Source organism: Grampus griseus, assembly GCF_964374135.1.
Source record: "Grampus griseus genome assembly, chromosome: 4".
In the NCBI taxonomy this organism is placed as follows: Eukaryota; Metazoa; Chordata; class Mammalia; order Artiodactyla; family Delphinidae; genus Grampus; species Grampus griseus.
In genome coordinates this window covers 71,396,015-71,417,880 of record NC_138997.1, presented here as the reverse complement: position 1 = coordinate 71,417,880, position 21,866 = coordinate 71,396,015, and the positions used below count along the sequence as shown (strand labels likewise).

Below are 21,866 nucleotides of genomic sequence, written 5' to 3'. Positions count from 1 at the left end.
GGGAGGGAGAGAGGGAGGGAGGGAATGTGTGTGTACATGAAAATATTTGAGTGTTGGCAAGTGTGTGTGTGTGTGTCTGTGTGTGTGTGTGTCTGTGTGTGTGTGTGTCAAGTCTCCAGGTGTTCACCTACAAGGTCTTTTGCCCATGTTCTCAGCAAAGGAGAGAAAAAAAATCTCTACAGTTTCAAACAAACGGATGTGAATGGAAGCTTCTCGGCTCTTTTATTGAAAGGCTGGATCACGTTATTAGGCTGCTTAAATGTCCTCCAGCTTGGCCCACTCATTTGTGCCTCGCTAATGATCTTCAGGGCTGATGCTGCATGGGGCTTTCTGGTTTTAATTACTCTAGGCAGGCCCAGCCTGAAGGCTTCAGATCTCAGTGCTGGTCACTGCCTGGGAAGAAAATAATTTCACAGCAGCACTACACTCTGTGCTTAAGGAAGGAGGCCTCACAGAAGAGAAACAACCTTCTTGAATTTCTATGGTTTGGTAAGATTTCCTGTACTTGCAGCCAACAGTTAGAAGAATCTTGGAATGAGATTTCATGGGCCTGCCTGCAGCGTGCCATCGCTAGTCCTCTGTTCCATCTCCAGGGATGGACGGAGGCTCCCTCGTGCTCAGACAAGGCTCATCACCTCTGTCCAAGCACAGGTGAGCTCAAAGACCTGGCTCTGCTCTGACACCTTATCCCGGGTCTGGTTTTCTCCATCACACCGAGGCCAAAAGAAAGTCAGGGTCGCCTGCTAAATACTCCTGGCACCTCTTTTGCTTGCAAGTGCCAGTTGAAGGTCACAAGAATCAAAAAGGTTTTCCTTAGGCAACCGTTCCAGGCAGCATAGTTTCCGCAGAACTGGGAGGAAGCCATGCAGAGTGTCGCTGATTGCACGGCTGACCGTCCCTTGAGGTTGACGGGCCCTGCCTCGTACTCCACCTCGGAGGCCAGTGAGAACATCAGTGTTTCTACAATAACTGCTTTAAGTTCTTTCTCCTCTTATTCCAAACAATAAGAATTTCTTTGCCAGAGAACCAGCGCATGATGTATCAGGAGCTGGCCCCTCAGCAACCCAGAAGGGATGGGATGAAACTGTCATCTGAGTTTCAGACAGGAAATATATGACCAAGGCAGGGATTTTTTCTTATCACTTTTGGCACATGTTGGACTTCTGTCTGATAAACAACTCTTCCTTTATCCTTTCTCTTCTTCTGAAAATTCCTCCCTAGCATCCTTCCCCTCAGTCAAGCCTCAGAGGACAGTAATGCCCCACGTGTTCTCTTCCACCACCTGTCTCCCCTGGAATGTCTGTGGGTTGGCAGAATAGCTTAGGGATGTGTGTGTGTGTGTGTGTGTGTGTGTGTGTGCGCGCGCGTGTGCGTGCGTGTGTGTGAAGGGCCATTAAGCTCTAGGAAATTTACTTTAGAGGGGTGTGTGAATGTAAGTGATTAAGTAAAATATAAAATGTTCCATTTATCCGCTCTAAAAACAATTTAAGAAGATATAGGCTTCGGTTTTATATTGTTTTATGTTAGTGCTACTTAAAGTGGGAGGAAAGGGTGAGAGAGGAAGAGAGAGGAGGGAGGAGGAAAAGGAAGAGAGAAGAACGCAGAGGTAGAGAAAAGGGAGGGGGAAGATAGCAGAAGGCAGAGGAAGGAGGGGAACACAGAGACAAAATGATGCAGAGGGTCTTCCCTGGTGGCGCAGTGGTTGAGAGTCTGCCTGCCAATGCAGGGGACGCGGGTTCGTGCCCTGGTCCGGGAGGATCCCACGTGGCGTGGAGCGGCTGGGCCCGTGAGCCACGGCCGCTGAGCCTGCGCGTCTGGAGCCTGTGCTCCGCAGCGGGAGAGGCCACAACAGTGAGAGGCCCGCGTACCGCAAAAAAAAAAAAAAAAAAGATACATGATACAGAGACAGTATTTATAGAGAGAGAAAGAGATCAAAAGAACGAGAATGGGAATTCCCTGGTGGTCCGGTGGTTAGGACTCCATACTGCCCCTGCAGGGGGCACCTGGTCGGGGAACTAAGATCCCGCATGCTGTGTGGCAGGGCCAAAAAAAAAAAAAAAAATACAAGAAAGACAGAAGGGTTAGGGACCTATCTCAGATTACAAATCTTGTATGAAGAGCCATATCAACATAAGAACTATGGAAAGTGACGGCTCCACATTTACGTTAGTGCTTTACGCATGCGTCCGTCCGCCTGTCCGTCCGCCCGTCCGCCCGTCCGTCCGTCCATCCATCCATCCACCCACCCACCCACCGATTTGCTCTGAAGTGACTTTTGCTAAGACCCTCTTCATGGCTCCACAGCCGTGGTCTCTACCTTTAGGATGATGTCTCCTGGCAGTAGCCGGCCGTCTCTGGCAATCACCCCATCACGATAAATGTGCTGGATAATGATGTGGACCAGCGGGGTTTCATTGCCTCCCACAAGCCTAATGGAGAGGTTTTCATTGGGATCCGCTCGGTTGATCTTGACTCTGGTAATTTCACCATATGGAATCAGGTGATACAACCTTGGAAAGACTAAAATGGACAATGTTTATTTAAGACACCCCCCCAACGGACATTTCCAACCACTCCTTTTCTTGCCAAACTTTGGTTCCAGCCAAACTAAACTATTCGTTGTTCCTTGTACATGTTTTCCATCTTCCTGCCTCTGTGCCAGCATAAGTTTCTCTGCCTGGAATGTTTTCCATTCTAGGCCTAAACCCAACTTTTCCTTCAAGGCCTGCATGAAATGATCCCTTCCAATTAAACTCTACCCTGATCCCTTTCCCCCTGCTCTCTCTAAATTTCCCATTTCCCATAAAGCTTTATTTCTCATGGCACCGAGCCTTCAATTATTATTATTACTATTATTATTCATGCCCATTTCTTATACCCACCACTGGACTCTAAGATCCTTGAGGACATAATTTCTGGCTGTTTTGTAGTTCTGTGCACAGATCTCTGTACACAGGAGACTTCAGCCTATGTTTACCGAATGAAGAGGAATGAACGAACAGTCATTATGCAAAGGGCTGCAGTTTGATCACTTACTAATCAAGGGGCAAAACAGAACAAGCCTGTTTTGCTCTTTTTGATCATTTTGAAGATCTCCTCCTGGGAGGACCTGCTTTTCAGGCTTAGTGAATCAGTCCTCTCTACCCTGTTGTCAGTAAAGGGAAGTCAAATGGCCTAATTCACGATCAAGGAAAGAGGCCCAGGCCCAGCTGGTGGCATCCAGAGGTTCGTCCCCGATCCGCTTGTATGGCTGGATTCAGAGCCAAAAGGAGGTTCAGAGACCCAGGCTGGTGTTTCCAAACTTCACCTTTTCACTGAGGACTCTTTCGCCTTGAAATCTGTCACGGGTCCCCCGCCCTGCTGGGCCCACACACAGAATTGCTTCTCAGGCTGTGTAGTTTGACAGTGACAGTCAGACCTTTGTTTCACAAGGGAGGATGCGTGAGCTCGGAGAGGAGAAGTGGCACGACTGGCTGGAGGTGGCAGTTAGGTGGTGGTCCTCAGAGCCAGGTCAGAACCCGGGGCTCCTGATGACAGCTCCTGTCACCTTCTTCAGAGTCCCCTGAAGCCAGGGGTCCACAGCCGGCAACGGGTCCACAGGGGACTTGGTCTACAGACCCACAGCCAGCAGCAACGACTGGCGCTGTCCTCCACCTCGGCTGGAATAGAAGCCTACAGGGGGGACACCAGGAAATGCCGGCCACGTAACACCTAGTTTGACGGGAGCTGCAGCTCCTCCCCAGTTGCTTGAGGCTCGAGTTAGGATGTTGAGAGCACTGATGCTTTTGTCTCCTGTAGCTGCTGACAGCTGCCTCTGCCCTATGATTCTCCCTTAATTATGTCATCGGGAAAGATCAAAACTGCAGGCCTGGTTCTACATAAAACACTCTTTCTGACTATTTTCAAAACCCATGACCTTAATGCATTTTCCCTAGTGAACTATGAGTTCATGAATGAGTACTCAACGCTCTAGGAACAATACAGCAAGAATTAAAATTATTTCTAAGTATTGCAGAACATGATACACAAAGCAATTTAGCTGCCAGAGGAAGCTGGAGACGTTGTAAATGTGGGTCTTTACCCCCCACTGGGAGTTAATTTAATGTAAGCAATTGGGCTTTGCTGTAAGGCTGTGGGCAGCAGCCTTCATCTGTCAGCTCCTGGTGCTAACAGTGCTTGGGTGACCAAGTTCAATTAACGTTTAAACTATCTTGATTACCTTAAGTAGGCTCTATCCACAAGTATTTGTTGGAACAGGTCTGGTGACAAGGAAATGGAAGTTCTTAAAAAAAATCATTTTGAGCAAAGAAAGATTTGGAAATTATCATCAAAGCTGCTGGTTTTCTCTCTCTCCTCCCTCTCCCTTTCTACTCTTTTTCCCAACAGATTTACAAAAACCATGCGCCCAAATCTAGCTGATCAAGGATGTTTGATAGTCTGAAAGGACATACCCAGTCACACTTGGAAACGTTAATTAGAGCTACAATAATGAGACCCTAGTGACCTTCCCTTTGAGAGTTACAGTAATTTTTAAACTGCCAAACTAGTGCTGGTCTGAAAAGAAAGTTTTTCAATATTGTGTCCTTACTTAAGGACTAAAGGATACAGTATCATTTACCAAGTGTTTATTATATGCTGGCCATTGAGCTAAGCAAGTTGCATGACACTTTGTTGTTTGTTTAGTCCTCACAGCAACCCTTTGAACTAGATTATTATCACCCCTGTTTTTTTGGATGATGAAATACTAAAGCTCAGAGAAGTCAAGTAACCTGGCCAGGTCACACAGCTAAGTAGTGAAGCCAGTCTCTTTACTGATATGAAAAGGATGGATAAAACCATGGGCGTTCACCATACTAACTGCGGGTTACTTACTGAAGCAATGAGATCCTAAGGCCCTTTTTAAAAGCTTTGTTGCCTCACAAATCCTGTACCAGCCTCACTGAGTCATAATACCTCACCCCACTGTGGAGTAATAGCTTCCTGGAGCACCTGAGGAAATCCATTCTCTCCTACTTGAAGCCCCTGCACACATAACACAGATGCCATCTTCATCTTTCTGAAACACAGCTTCCATCCTGCTATAACTCTATGCAAAAGCTTCCAGGTGTGTTCACTGCCCCAAGTCAAGACTCCTAAATGGCATCCAGAACCCTTCTAATCTGGCCTTAACCTCATCTCCCACTACTTTCCAACACACAGTCGAGATGGGGATGCCCATCCAGGTCATAACCACTCCTTAAACACGGATTACACCGTCCCACTGGGAAGAGGCGCGCCTCTCTTGACAGCTGTCATTTTTGTTTATTTATATCTCACTCTTTCTGGTATTTTAATTTTTGTCTTGAATGAACTTCTTGGAACCAGGAGCTGGATTTTATAATCTTTATATAAAAGTACAGAGCTTACCTATATAAACAGCTCATACAACTCAATATCAAAAAAACAAACAACCTGAGTAAAAAACGGGCAGAGATCATGAAAAGGCATTTTTTCCAAAGAGGATGTACAGATATGGCCAACAGGCACATGAAAAGATGCTCAACATCGCTAATCACCTCACACCTGTCAGAATGGCCATCATCAAAAAGTCTTCCAGGGCTTCCCTGGTGGCGCAGTGGTTGAGAGTCCGCCTGCCCATGCAGGGGACACGGGTTCATGCCCCAGTCCGGGAGGATCCCACATGCCATGGAGCGGCTGGGCCCGTGAGCCATGGCTGCTGAGCCTGCGCGTCCGGAGCCTGTGCTCCGCAATGGGAGAGGCCACAGCAGTGAGAGGCTCGCGTACCGCAAAAAAAAAAAAAAAACGGGTTTCCCTGGTGGCACAGTGGTTGGGAGTCCGCCTGCCGATGCAGGGGACACGGGTTCGTGCCCCGGTCCGGGAAGATCCCACATGCCGCGAGTGGCTGGGCCCGTGAGCCATGGCCGCTGGGCCTGCGCGCCCGGAGCCTGTGCTCCACAATGGGAGAGGCCACAGCAGTGAGAGGCCCATGTACCGCAGGGGGAAAAAAAAAAAAAAAAGTCTTCAAATAACGAATGAGGGCGAGGATGTGGAGAAAAGGGAACCCTAGTACACTGTTGGTAGGAATGTAAATTGATGCAGCCACTATAGAAAACAGTATGGAGGTTTTTCAAATAACTAAAAATAGAACTACCATATCATCCAGTAATTCCATTCCTGGGTATATATCCAAAGAAAACAAAAGCATTAATCTGAAAAGATACATGCACCTCAGTGTTCATAGCTGCATTATTTACCAAGATAGGTTGCTTCCATAGCTTGGCTAAGTGTCCATCAACAGATGAATAGATAAAGAAGATGTGGTATGTATACAACAGAATACTACTCAGCCATAAACAAAAATGAAATTCTGCTGTTTGCAACAGTGTAGATGGACCTGGAGGGTATTATGTTAAGTGAAATAAGTCAGACAGAAAAAGACAAATATTGTATGTTATCACTTACATGTGGAATCTAGAAAATAAAAACAGAAACAGATTCACAGATATAGAGATCAAACTAGTGGTTACCAGTGGGGAGAGGGAAGAGGAGAGGAACAAAATGCGGTAGGGGATTAAGAGGTACAAACGACTATGTATAAAATAAATAAGCTACAAGGATATATTGCACAGCACAGGGAATATAGCCAATATTTTATAATAACTATAAATGAAGTATAATCTATAAAAATATTGAATCACTATGTGGTACATCTGAAACTAACATAATATTGTAAATCAACTGTACTTCAGTAAAAAAAAAAAAGTACAGAGCCTAGGCCAATGTCTTACACATAGTAATATTTTATTTTAAAAGTTTCTGCAATAAACATGCAAATCAATCTTATTCAGGTAGGAGAAAACTTTACATGGAATGGAATTAAGGAGCCTTTAATAAGCGGGGAAGACTGGCAGAAAGGAAGTTATAATCCTTTTACTCATTGCAGAAACATTCAGCAAAAACTATTATGTGTCATATATTGTGCTTGGACTTGAGAACACAAAGACTTAGATAAAGGGCCCCTGCCCCCATTGGTACAGTTACGATGAAAGGTGACATTGCCATAACAGAGATACAGGTGCTTTGAGAACACAAAGGAGAGAGGACTGAGGGAGTCAAGGAGGGCTCCCAGGAGGAGGCAAAGCCTATGCTGAGCCTGGAAAGAGGAATTAGGATGCCAGCTGAAGGGGCGTGAGAGTACAGGACGAACAACAACATGGAAGTGAGAGAGACACAGTATTTATAGGACAGCAATAAGTTCAGAGTAGTCAGAGCATGTAGCGTGTGTACAGGGTGAGAGGGGATAAGCAGGGGTCTTATACGACTGCTCCAAGTTCTCTGAGAACATGATAAGGACGGTGGTTTCGGATTTACCTCCCAACCTCGAAGGAGTGGAGGGTGCTTAATCCAGTGGGTAAACGAGTGGGCTCTGTAGCCAGAGGACCCAAGTTAAAATCCTAGGTCTGCCATTTTCCAGATGGGTGACTTTGGACTCGCTACCCAATCTCTCGGAGTCTAAGTTTCTTCTGTAAAATGAGAATCACGATCACTGTCCTTAGCACTGTGACCTTTAAATGACGTAAAGCACTACCTGGCACCCAGGAAAGCTCAAAAAAAACCTGAAGCTACTATTATTACTGCTGTAAAGGTCTAATATTAGATGAAAAGAAAGGACAGGACAGTATTTTCTCAGCTCCATTTATATTGGGGAAAACACATAGGATAAGATCCATAAACTTCCTTTGCATAGATTCTAGAACCAAATTAACCTGGATTCCAAGTTTAGAAGGGTAATTTGGGGCAAGCTAAGTAACCTCCTGGTGTCTCAGTTTCCTCATCTGTAAAACACGGATAATAGTAGTAGCTACTTCAAAGAGTTGTTGAGGATTAAATGAGTTAATGCATGGAAAACACTCAGAACCACACATCACACAAAGTGGTAATAAGAATAAATACCTACATAGCATTTACTATGTGCCAGGCACTGTTCTAAATGTTCTTCACTTAACTGTATTATTCTCGGGACTTCCCTGGTGGCGCAATGGTTAAGAATCTGCCTGCCAGGGCAGGGGACACAGGTTCAATCCCTGGTCCGGGAAGATCCCACAGGCCACGGAGCAACTAAGCCCATGAGCCACAACTACTGAGCCTGCGCTCTAGAGCCCACGAGCCACAACTACTGAGCCTGCATGCCACAACTACTGAAGCCCGCGCACCTAGAGCCTGTGTACCGCAACGAAGAGTAGCCCTTGCTCGCCACAACTAGAGAAAGCCCACACGTAGCAACGAAGACACAAAGCAGATAAAAATAAATAAATTGAGGCATAATTCAGTTAAAAAAAAACTATATTATTCTTTATATGCACTAAGCTAGCATCTGAAGGTAAGGGTTCCAAAACCTTTTCCCTCAATCTATGTAAGAAGAGAACAATAATTTCTGCCTTTGGTTACTTATGCAAGAAGAGGCCAATCAAGGTAAGAAATATTTATGCCCTTGGGAAGAGAGGTGTCACAGAAAGCGGGGGGTGGGGGCGGTCTGGTTGTCATCACGCCTGGAGTCGTCATTCCGGAAGCCCAGCCTTACTGGGAGGCCACTTACCGTCAGGGGCAGTGGTGTTTTCAGAATTCTCTCTGCCCTGCTCAGCTTGGTTGACAACTGTACTTCCACACTTTGTCCTTCGAAGAACACTCAAGGCTCGGTTTATTTTTTTAAAAGATCTGCTTCTGATGGTGGATCGCTCAAAGGGCCGTGCTGAGGACAAGAGAGAAGGGAGGGAGAGCAGCTACGTATTCACAGAGGTCCTCTTTTATGGACGCGGCTGGTAAGACACGCACAACACATCGTGAACGGTGATTACTTCTAGGTGGTGGGATGATAGAATTTGCTTAGCTGTATATTCTCAGTTTTCTACAATGCAATGTGGATGGTTTATTTAAAATCTACTTGGTTTTTTTCCTGGGCTGGATGGAATATAACAGCACTTTTCTAGAGCCACCTGGATGGGAAGGTAGGGACACCGAGGGAGTGATGAATCACTAGGTCTAACTTCAACCCCTTTCGCCAGGTCAGATTACACACATGTCTAATGATCTCAGGTCCTCGCAGTTTCATTTCACTCTGGAGAACTGGATGTTGGGTTGCTGCCCAAAACTACCAGAGCGTTTTTCCCTTGAAAAAACATTTCTATAACTTTCCAGACAGGGCAATCCCAAGGCCAAGGAGCCCATTCCCGGACAACCACCCCCTTTGACTCACCCCTTGTTCGGTTGCTCCGGCCAGAGTCCAGGGGGCTGTTTGGCTGACCGTCTTCTGCTGTGGACACGTAGGCAGGGTTGTCTAGGCCAGGCTCGTCTGTCATTAAGGAGATAGTGGCAGCTGCAGAAACCTCTGGGGACAGCGCTGTTGCTGTGAGGCTGGCACAGCCGTCTGGACAGCCCTCCTGAGAGTGCCTCTTCCGGTCTTTGGTGAGGCCGTAGTGGGAGGCACCTTTGCAGCTGCAACAAAACCAGCAGGAGGTCAGAGAAGGCTTTGCGCATTGTTCAACCAGGGCTCTTCAAGTCCACGTGCTTGCCACCCTTGGAAATTGACTTACTCACCCCTGGCTCCTCTCCCTTCTCACATGGACGGAAGTCAATATACACTTGCCAACCAAATGAATGAATGACTTGAAAGAACCATTTTTAAAAGATGTCTACAGCATTCTGTTAAAGCACTCTCTACACTGGCCCCTGGAATGCAAATTACGAGAGCTGTCACGGGGTCTACAAGCCTAGGGCTTGAGGCTGGCAGTCTTCAACTATTTGGATGTAATTCCTTCTTGCTGGTGTTTACTTTGACCATGAAAGTCCTTAGTCACCCTCTCAGTCCCTTCTTTTGGGTTTAGTTCCCAAACCACTGACCATAAATACAAAGCTCCTCCCAGATTCCATATTTAACTGTCCATGGAAACAGAAATGCCCTCACTACAAAGCCACAGGAGCTGGTTCAGCTTCACATTCTCTAGAGGCAGGCTTGCTGGTTTCCAGTCTCCACCTCTGGGGTGGTCTGAGTGGCCAGGACCAGGGGCTCGGGGCTCCCATGTGCTAAAAGTTTTCATGTCTTTTAATGTTGGGAAGGTAAAACAACATTCGTGGTCTTTAAAAAACAGGTCTCTATCCATTCACCACGCATGCTAAAGAGCAAGCGTAAGGGCCAGGACACCGAGGTTTGAGCCCATCTAAGTCCATATTTTGCTATGGACGCACTTCCACTGTCACTGGGCAAGTCGTCTCAGCTCTTAGGTCGGGTTTTGATCAGCAAATGGGGAGGATTTAACTCTCATTCACTGTGGTGAGGAAGTGCTGCAGACAGCCAAACCACCTTCCCAGGGGTTATGAAGGCAAAAATCAAATGGGCGAGTCCCTTTAAGAAGTGGCCATTTGCATATAATGGATGTTAATTTATAAATGATCTTTACCAACTCAATACAGAAAACCTTATACGGCTGAGCTATTTTAAATAATGCTTTGAGAGCCTGTTTGGAGCGGTGCTCATGAATGGAATCAAACAGCAGTCTGCAGTTGATACGCACATGAATTATATGGCCTACAGAACCAGATCTATGGTTTTTGTCTGGATGGGAATCCTTGCTCTGAAATTTACCTAGCTGTGTGATCTGGGACAAGTTTGTTAACCTGGTTAAACTTTCTAATCTGCACATACATCTTGGGTTGCTGTAAGGTCTGGTTGACATTAAGTCAAGAGCTTAGTTCTATATATCTTGCCAGATATATAGAGAATTCTCAACAGACTGTATCTACTTCCATAATTCAACCATTCTAAGATGCCTGTTCTGTCACATTTTAACTTCTCTGAGATTGGGATGCGTGGGTGACTGATGGGGTCCCACAGCTTCAGGTTGCCAAGCTGCAGTCATGACACAAATGCCACTGTCCAAGGAAACATGGTCACAGGTGTCCATCTCGTCCCTTCCATTGAGTTGCCTCCACTCTTGGTACTATACCATTGAGTTTAATTGCTCTTCAGTGTCTTAGAAAAGATTACATTATGATTAAGCATTGCAATGAAAAGTTACTGTATATGTGGAAAGTCTCAAAAACGGCGCAGTGGCATGTAAATTTGATATTGGTGGTAAATATTTGTCTTTAGAAGGAGGGCATCAATTTCTGATTTTCTTGCAAAGAGACAAGCAAATGCTTTATTTGCTTAGCAAGAAAGATACCCCCAAGGAGATGAAAAGTGATGTCACACTTTGTTACTAAGATCATCCTAACGGACAGGCCTAGTTCATGCCAAACAGTACAACTAGAGGGCAGGAGAGGTCGCCATATGTGTCTGAATGGATTTCAAAGCCTGATCTGACCAACCCATGCATTGCAGGGATATCTTTAAAGGTGTTTTGGAATGATTTAACCAGTGGCAGTTTTAAAATTTTCTTGTTAGGGGACTTCCCTGGTGGTACAACGGATGAGACTCCATGCTCCCAATGCAGGTGGCATGGGTTCGATCCCTGGTGAGGAAACTAGATCCCACATGCCTGCTGCCGCAACCACGAGTTCGCATGCCACAACTAAGAAGCCCTGAAGCCACAACTAAGGAGCCTGCAAGCCACAACCAAGACCTGGAGGAACCAAACAAGTTAAAAAATAAATAAAAATTTTTTTCTTGTTGGTACATAAAATATGATGCTTCTTATAATCAATGATGATGATTTGTTGAAATGTGTGTTTTTTTGTGTGTGTGTATATGTGTGTGATACACGGGCCTCTCACTGTTGTGGCCTCTCCCGTTGCGGAGCACAGGCTCCGGACGCGCAGGCTCAGTGGCCATGGCTCACGGGCCCAGCTGCTCCACGGCATGTGGGATCTTCCCGGACCGGGGCATGAACCCATGTCCCCTGCATCGGCAGGCGGACTCTCAACCACTGCGCCACCAGGGAAGCCCTGAAATGTGGTTTTAATATTAGTAGAAAAGGACTCTGATTTTACAACCTTACATCCTTATCTTATAGAACATGAAACAGGCCCCCGGTTTCTAATGCTAGTTTTTCCCTCACTGAAAGAGTACAAGCTCCCTGCTTGAATTGGTGAGGTTTTATTGTTCTGATTAGCTACTTTGGCTTTGAATTGTTCTGCTTAAAAATAGCAAAGTGGTTGATATGAGAAACTCAAAAATTGGAAGAAACATTGTGTGATGGAAAAAATGAAAGCCAGCGTGCATTTGAGCAGCTCCAAAGTCATAAACATACGAGTGGAACACTTCTCTGTAAGCCAGCAGTATCGGTTAACAACGCATGGTTAGGAAGTTCCTAGGCTATTTCGTTGGACTGGAAACAGTATTTCTTTTCTTGGGGCAGCAATGCCCTTGACCATGTGCCCTGCCAGAGCAGGAAATGAATTTTCCAATTGGACAAACGGCTGGCAAAGGCACACACCATGGCTTTCTGAGGAGACACAGCATATCCCAGTGGAAAAAAAAGTAGCATCTTATTCTGCTGCCATATCTGTGAGAAGAGTTAAGGTATTTAAACATCTCTGAATCCCAAGACTATGCCATTAAGAAGCCATTTCTGTTTCAAATCCTTGGGGTTCCAAAGACACAGTTGAGTCCAGGAAAGGAAAACCTCATAAAATGACTTAGAAGCCTCCCCTCTGGCCTCGTATCCCAGACATCCGTACAGTATCTGGGGAGGGTAGATTTAAACATTCAGACTCATAAACCTTGTATAAAAATGGTCTGCTGAAGAGGCTCATACTTGTGCAATGTTGCTTGTTTCAGCTTCCTGGCGTAGCTCGGATCTGAGGCACACGGTGATCTATGAAGGTAGCAGCTTGTACTTACTAATTATCTCTTTTGTGTTGACTAATCCCGGGGCCTCTTGATTTACAGGCACAAGTGAGGGGAGGAGGGGAAAAGAGCTGATTAGCCTTGGCCAGTACAGGAACATATGCTGAACCCTGGGTTGTGTTCAAAGCAGGCAGGATTTATTCGCCCTTTAGTTATCCCTGAGCACTAAGTACTCTCAGGTGGTGATGGGCGACGGCCATGAACTTGAAGGATGCACACAAGAAACATGGAAAACCATTTTTCAACCACTTTGGATATGCTAACTGTTCAAAGCAACTCTGACGACCAGTTGTGTTAATAACAGAGTTGAGATCCTGAGCTCCTATATCAAAGTGAGTAGAGGCAAATCTGTCTTAATATAAGAACGCTGACACTGGGTGGGGGTGCCATGGAATTTTTGTCTTTTTTGCAAGGATAGGCGGGGGGCGGGGGGGAAGTAAGAAGAGAAAATGACCCTCCTTGCAAAAATTCCTGAGTCCATGAGTTCACTACTAATGGGGGTTGACCTGAAGCAGGATGGACCCCCGGCATACTTCACAGAGGCTCTGAGGGGCTCAGAGCTCGGCCAACCGGGTGGCACAAGCTAGTTTGCAGGGGAGGGCTCCTTTTGTTTCTTTTCTTTTCTTTTTTAAGGTTATTTTTTTTTGTAAGTCTATTGAATTTGTTACAATATTGCTTCTGTTTTATGTTTTGGTTCTTTGGCGCCAAGGCATGTGGGATGTTAGCTCCCGGACCAGGGATCGAACCCACACTCCCTCCATTGGAAGGCAAAGTCTGAACCACTGGACCACCATGGAAGTCCCGGGGAGGGCTCCTTTCTGATGACAGAAGAATAAAAGTGGTCCACGACAAACTGAGCCTCAATATACTCATTATAACAGTCTGGGTAACTACACAACCTCCCCTTTAGCCTTCTAACTTCCTTTGCATTCTTTCTTTCTCAGTTCACTTCTGAATTAGGTAAACATTGAGTCTACTCTCTTACTGAGTTCACTAATTGCCCAGTCTGCTCTTACTTGAAACCAGGGCTTGCAAATTCATATGCTAATCAGGCCAGGTGGGGGACTGCGTGGAGCGGTGCTGTTCCATTTCAAGGGTGCAGCAACCTCTACAGACCTTCACTGAGTGTTGCCTCAAGAAGACCAGCCCAAGAGCCACTAATCGAGAAATGAAAGTTATCCAGATTGGAAAGGAAAAGTGAAACTGTCACTCTTTGCAATGACATGATATTATATAGAGAAACCTTCAAAGACCCCACCAAAAAAACTATTAGAATAAATGAATTCAGTAAAGTTGCAGGATACAAAATCAATACACAAATATTTATTGTATTTCGATATACTAACAAAGAACTGTCAGAAAGATAAATTGAGAAAATAATCCCGTGTACAACTGCATGAAAAATACCTAGGGATAAATTTGACCAAGGAAGTGAAAGATCTGTACACTGAAAACTGTAAGACACTGATGAAAGAAACTGAAGATGACACAAATGGGAAAATATTGTGTGCTCATGGACTGGAAAATATTAAAATGTCCATACTACCCAAAGCAATCTGCAGATTCAATGCAAACCCTATCAAAATTCCAACGGCGTTTTTCATAGAAATACAACAAACAATCCTAACATTTGTATAGAACCACAAAAGACCCCAGATAGACAAAGCAATCTTAAGAAAGAAGAACAAAGCTGGATGCATCACGCTTCTTGATTTAAATCTATATTACAAAACTATAGTAATCAAAATAGTATGGTATTGGCAAAAAGCCAGATGTAGATAGATGGAACACAGTCCAGAAATACACCCACACATATATGGTTAATTAATTTATGACAAAGGAGTCAAGAATATACAATGGGGAAAGGACAGTCAGTAATCAAAATAGTATGGTATTGGCAAAAAGCCAGATGTAGATAGATGGAACAGAGTCCAGAAATACACCCACACATATATGGTTAATTAATTTATGACAAAGGAGTCAAGAATATACAATGGGGAAAGGACAGTCTCTTCAGTAAATGGTGTTGGGAAAACTAGACAGCCACATGCAAAAGAATGAAACTGGACCCCTATCTGACACCATACACAAAAGTTAACTCAAACAGATTAAAGACTTAAATGTATGACCTGAAACCATAAAATTCCTAAAAGAAAAACAGATGGTAAGCTCCTTGATATTGGTCTTATAGATGATTTTTTGAATCTGACACAAAAAGCAAAAATAAATAAACTAAAAAGCTTCTGCACCACAAAGGAAACTATCAACAAAATGAAAAGGCAACTACTGAATGGGGAATAATTATTTGCAAATCGTATCTAATAAGAAGTTAATATCCAAAATATATAACGAACCCACACAGCTCAATAGCAAAAAAATAATACAATTAAAAAAAGGAATATCTGAATAGACATTTTTCCACAGAAGACACACAGATGGCCAACAGGTACACGAAAAGATGCTCAACATCACTCTCTAATCAGGGAAACACAAATCAAAACCACAATGAGATATCACCTCACACCTGTTAGAATGGCTATAATCAAAGAGACAAGAGGTTACAAGTGTTGGTGAGGATGTGGAGAAAAGGTGAGGATGTTCCTACTGCTGGGAGGAACATAAATTGGTGCAGGCACTACGGAAAATGATATGGAAGTTCCTCAAAAAATTCAAAATAGAACTGCCATATGATCCATCATTTCCACTTGGTATTTATCTGAAGAAATCGAAAATGCTAACTGGAAAAGATAATATGCACCCCCCTGTTCACTGCAGTATTACTTACAATAGTCAAGGCATGGAAACAACCTAAGTGTCCTCCGATGGCTAAATAATGAAAACGTGGTGTGTGTGTATATATATATATATACACATACATACATATACCACGGAATATTATTCGGTTGTGAAAAAGAATGAAATCTTGCCACTTGCAACAACATGAATGGACCTTAAAGGTCCTGCATCACCCGCTGCAGGAAGAGGTGATCGCTGTCAGAGAGCGGCAGGCTCTCCTTCGTGTCCTCAGACAAGGCACCTGGGAGACGGGCCATCGGGAGCCTCAAGGAACCACAGTGCTCTGGCTCAGAGAAAGTCTGTGTCAGGGTGCTGGTGACCCTGGGGGCTGAGGGTGGGCCTCGGCCATGTGTGCCTGGCTCCCAACTCCATCTCCAGGGCCTCCACCCTGGCCCTCCTGACACCGTGCCTCCAGGGCTTTGCAACACACCCTAGCCCATCTCCCTGTTCCCAGTCTTTCCCTTCCTCCCCACCATCCAATCCATCCTAACCACAAACATACCAACACAATTTCTTTTTGCTCGAAAACTTCCCATGGAAATATTTCCCAGTGCTTATCAGGTCAAGTCCCAACTCCCCAGGCTGACATCCCAGGCCATCCCTGAGCCGTATTGATCATGGCCTCACCACAGGGTCTGGCAACACAGAAGGGGGCTGGGAAGAGCTAACGTCTATTGGTCTACTGTGTACTACGCGTTATGCTTCACATACGTGGTCTTCTTCAAACCCTCCCAGTGGTCCCAGCTGTCAAGTCAGTTAAGCCACCTCCACTTTGCTGATGAGGGTGCGGAAACTTGGATCAGGCTTTCTTCCCTTCTATCTATCAGAGTGGAGCTGGGATTTGAATCCAGGCTGTGAGGTCATGCTTTCTCCTCTCCCATGGCCTGGCCTCCAGCCCAGAGCATCTCCTGCACTCCAGACTCCTGTATCAAACCGCTCATGCCACATCTTCACTGCCATGTCCAATAGGCATCTCAAACTTCACACATCCAAACACCCCAAGCCTCCCTGCTCTTCCCACCTCTTCCGTTTTACCTTACATCCTTCTTGTTCAAACCAAAAACCCCAGAGTCAGCCCCGATTCCTTTCTTTTTCTCGACACCCCAAGTATAATCAAGCAAGATCTATCCAGGATCTAACGCCTTCTCATCACGTCCACCGCCACGGCCCTAGTCCAAGCCACCATAATCAAAGCCTGGGTTATTGCAATGGCCTCCTGAGAGGTCTTCCTGCTTCTACACTCTGCCCTGCCCCGTCCCCATCTATTCTCAACACAGCAGCGGTGTGATCCTTTTAAAATGGCTCTCCATGTTACTAAAACACAAGGTCCTCACAATGGCCCACAGGGCCCTGTATTCTCTGTCCCTGTTACTTGTACCCTCACCTCCATCCCCTGCTCATCTGGCCTCCTGCTGGTCCTCACACTTGCCCAGCACGCTCCTGCTTCAGGGGCCTTGCATTCTGCTGTCTCTCCACGGCCCCCTCCACCCCTCTCCGCAACACTTGCTCCAGATTCCTGTCTGGTCAGCTCCCTCATCTCCATCAGGTCCGTGATTGAAGTCTACCTTCCCCGAGTACCCTTTTTAAAACAGCAGCTTCTTCCCTGGCACGTCTTAACCCTACTTATTTTTTCTTCTTCCTCCTCCCTGCTCATTTTTTCTCTATAATAGAGTACAAACTCCAAATGGGGTGGGAGCGGGGGGAGTCTAGTTCCATAATTAAGCCGATAGAACCAAACTTTGAAAACTTTATCCCTTTAGGATCAAGAAGGCTTCATCATATTGGTGGCTTGGGAAAGAGGAAGCTCATGGATTCCCATGTCCCTCCTGGCTGACGGTCAAGACACACCAGCCCTGCCTCAGCTGCCCAGTCAGCTCTGGGCACATCTTGCTCCGTGGGGCTGGAGGGGACTGGAGGGGACTGGAGAGAAGGGACAAAGTGTTGCTCACCTAGTGCCTTTCAGAGGGTCCCCATACCATCTAGATTTCCTAGAGCAGGCACTCAGCAAACATTTACTGAATTGAGCTGAAGTCCCCTTTTGGGTGTTGTCTATTGAAATGACCAAACTGGGAATTGATTCACCCCCACAGTCCTGCTAACACATAATTGTGGTTGGTTGTGATACCCATGCCAGGCTCCCTTTTTCCCTCAGCAAGCTCACGATTTCCCTGCACTCCGACTCGAGATGAGAAAAGGGAGAGGAAAGAGGGAAAAGTGAGACTTTTTAAGAATTCTTCTTTTTTCACATACTTCCCTGATAACTTTAATAGGATTTTACTGGGTCTGGGTTGTAAAACTATGACGTATATAGGAGGAATAGTCACCATATACCTTCTTTTGATGGATTAAGCTGCTGCAACAGGATGGGTGATTTTGAAATACTTTGTTTTTTTTCATTCAATGAGCACATAAGGAGGACCTTGTTTTTTTCATTCACTGAGCACATAAGGAGGGCCCCCTGACAAAGAGGGTACAGTGATGTGGAACAAGCTCAGGTTTTCAAGTTTAAAACATCTGGGTGTGAATCCTAGGTCTGCCACTACCAGTCTGCGACTTTGGACAAATTCCATGATTCCTCTGAGCCTCATTTTCCAGATGTAAAATGGGCACAAGGTTTATTTACAGTTGAGATTTAAAGATTCATGCCAAGTCCCTAACGGTACCTGGAATACAGCAGCAACTCAATAAGCAGTAATCAACATAATTATTGTATATCAAGCATAATGTTAGACACTATGGATGCAAAGAAACGTACTATACAGTGTATACATGCGAGGGGACTGACGTGAAAACAGAAAACTGCCACGCCACATTATCAGAGAGATGGAGGTATGAGCCAAGTGTTGGGAGAGCTCAGAGAAAGGGGTCACCTCACTCTGCTTGGGGTAATCAAGGAAGGCTTCCCAGAAGAGGTGACATCTGAGCTGAGTCTAGGAAAATGAGTGACGTTGGTCTGACAGGCTAGGTGTGAATGTCACATTTAAAGACCCGAAGGATGCAAGTGCACGGTAGATGCCAGGTTTACGGAGTTCGGTGCAGACTTTATCTCAAGGGGTAAAGTAGAAATGGAGAAAGTACAGAGCTGAAGTGAGACCAAAGAGGAGGACAGATGCTGGGGGTGGTGCTGGAGGCCGCCTGACTACCCGTCTGTTGCCGCTTCTGGGGTTCAGCAGGGCTAAAGCCATGCCCGTGGGCACAGGAGACAAGTGGGCATTGAGAAGTCGGATGCCAACACGGGAGAGAGTAGGGGAGAGCAGGAGGGACGAAGGGGACAACAGAAAGCTCTAAGTCACCTCCTCACGGAGGCTCCGTGACTGTCGCTTAAAGGATCGTCTCTCCCACCAGCGCCCACTTTCACTTCCCAGCACTTAACATCTTTGGAAATGATTCTGTGTGTTTACTTACTTCTCTTTTTTGAAACACAGGCCCAGCGGCCACGGCTCATGGGCCCAGCCGCTCCGCGGCATGTGGGATCTTCCCGGACCGGGGCACGAACCCGTGTCCCCTGCATTGGCAGGCGGACTCTCAACCACTGCGCCACCAGGGAAGCCCTACTTACTTCTCTTTTAAATCAGTGTCTCCCCCCAACAGTAAAAGTCCAACGTGTTTTGCTCACCACTAAATCCTCGACACTGCACACAGCGCTCACAGACACGGGGTCAGCCATGTGTCAGAGCAGCCTGAGAGATTCTGGGAACAGCTGTGTTTCTTTCTTGCTCCCTTTATTAGATGCTTTCTGTTTATGCCTTTAATTGTGCTCGCCTAGATACGTTTTATTCCCTTTGATAGATTTTATTGAGGTATAATTGACCTGTAACATTATATTAGTTTGAGGTGTACACCATAATGATTCGATATTTTTATATATTGTAAAATAGTCACCACAGTAAGTCTAGTTAACATTCAGTTAAATTTTTTTCCCTTGTGAGGAAAACTTTTAAGATCTAGTCTCTTAGCAACTTTCAAATTATTGTGCAGATTATTGCGCAGATTATTGTGCAGATTTTCAAATTATTGTGCAGATTATTAATTGTAGTCCCCATGCTGTATAATACATCCCCATGACTTACTCTATAACTGGAAGTTCATACCTTTGGGCCCCCTTCACCCCTGCCTCTGGTAACCAATCTATTCTCTGCATCTGTGATTTTTTTTTTTTTTTTTAAGATTCCACATATAAGAGAGATCATACAGTACTTGTCTTTCTCTGACTTATTTTACTTAGCATAATGCCCTACGCTATGTTTTTTCTAGCTCCTTTTATTAGATGATTTCTGTTTATACTTTTAATCATGCCGACCCAGATATGTTTTCATTGTTGCAGGCTGTCTTGATTCTTTTTTTGGAGGAAGACAGGCTATGTTTTTTAAATACGTGCTAATATTTCATGACTTTTTAAATGCAAAACACTAGAAATCTTTATTATGTTTAAGATAAAAATAAACGCATCCGTCATCTTCTTCCAAAACAGATGCATTTGAGCTCTCCAAGCCCACACTCCAGCAGGACCCACCCTTGCTAATTAAGTCCTGATCACTTTACTTGGAAAAGACTCAACACTAACACAACTTCTAATAATACGACTGCCCTGGTTTTCAGGCAGCCAGGTCCTAAGTACCAGAACGCTTTGGGGAATTTTCTGAGTTCAGATTGGATAACCGTATTCTATATTTCACTCACTATACCTGCAGCTTCTGAACTAATCTCTCTTTAGTTTAAGGATATTAAGTAAAGTAATTCTTCCTTGTTTGGATTTTTCTCCTCTAGGTTAAAATTCATGTACCCTGGGATCGAACGATACATGGCCACTCATGAAGCTACCAGAAGCCATACATTAAGAAAAAGTCATTAGCACTTTTGTGTACTCATGGGTGAAGCAAACATCGGTTAGTAAGTAAAAGGGTCATCAGCTGGGCAAGCCCACCATCCGGGAGTCAGCTTAGTCCCTGAGTATGAACTTGAGTGAAAGGCCCTCACCCTGCAGAACTGAGGGACTTCTTACATCACCACCAACCGTGCTCTCCTTCCTCTCATTAGCCCCATTCTCCTGCCTCCAAACCTCGGGGAAAACATCCCCAGAAATTCCAACCGCCCCTGCCTCACTTGTTAATGAATCCCAGAAAGGGAAATTTAAAACAAACTGGAAAGCGACGTGGAAGCGCAGATCAAACTTTGGGCAGCTGGAACCCCAGTCCCTTGGGCCTGGTGGGGTGGAGTGAGGGGCACGGTGCTCTTACGGTGGAATTAGCTCCACAAACAATCGGTCCAATGACAACTAAGCCAGCACACGTGACTCAGTTTACCAAACATGCCGATGTGTTCCTGTGGGATTGATGACCCGGTGCTGTACAGGCATGAGAAACAGCTGGCCTGTCTCTGCACAGTGTCTATTTTATTTTGGGGGAGGCAGGGAAAAGCAGATACCCTTTCACCTAATGTTAACAGCTCTCCTTTATTTTTTTCTGTCAGTTTGCAGAGGTAGGTCAGACAACCCGTGGCTTCATCTTTCTATCCTTCAAATCTCAACTCACATATTAATAACAACTTATAATTACAGCCAGCACTTACTGTACACTTACTATGGGCCAGGCACTATTCTATGTGCTTTATGCATATTAATTCATTCGGTCCTCACATCATCCCAATGAGGAAGATCCCTATCGCCACTTTGCTAATAAGCAATTAAGGCACAGAGAGGTTAAGTAACTTTCCCAAGGTCACACAGCTGGTAAGTGGAGGGGCTGGGATTTGAAGCCAAAGCAGACAGGCTTTTGGTTGAGGCGTGTACCTCGGTCGGAACTGTACTCTGGTGGCTGATGATCTGGAGGCGACTGCAACGTAGCAGGCAGGGAAAAGGCAAGGAACATTAGAAGGCTCTTTATAACCACATACTCTTCACTACAGCTATCGTTCACTGCCAGCTACTGAGTGGCTGCTACGAGAAATACAAACAGCATGAGCCGGCAAGTGTGGCCCGTTCTAATCAAGTCGGCATCTTCAGGCCTGCAGCTGACAGCCGTGAGCTTTGAGCTGCTTGCGTCTTTGCTTCTGCCCTGTCAACAGGGCCATTTGTCAGCAGAGCACACTTGGTGGGCCGGTGGTGGAGGGAGGCAGCTGCACGGTCCCCATGTGCCCTGAGGTTCCCTGTCTCCCTGCCGTTCTTCCTCTCCAAGCACAACCTAATTATCTGAGAAGAGGTGCAGCTCCAAGCATCCTAAGAGGCAGC

At 45.5% G+C, this 21,866-nt stretch overlaps 1 protein-coding gene across 3 annotated transcripts in view; it reads right to left on the bottom strand.

The window, feature by feature from the left end:
* LNX1 (ligand of numb-protein X 1) overlaps positions 1-21,866 on the bottom strand; it is a gene marked incomplete at its 5' end in the record, with an annotated part of 200,104 nt that overhangs the window by 37,852 nt on the left and 140,386 nt on the right. For all 3 annotated transcript variants that reach the window (XM_082653048.1, XM_082653049.1, XM_082653050.1), the window contains 3 exons: positions 2,318-2,520; positions 8,597-8,749; positions 9,254-9,492. In XM_082653048.1, the coding sequence (XP_082509174.1) occupies positions 2,318-2,520; positions 8,597-8,749; positions 9,254-9,492 (595 nt within the window). The remainder of the gene's footprint in view (positions 1-2,317; positions 2,521-8,596; positions 8,750-9,253; positions 9,493-21,866) is intronic.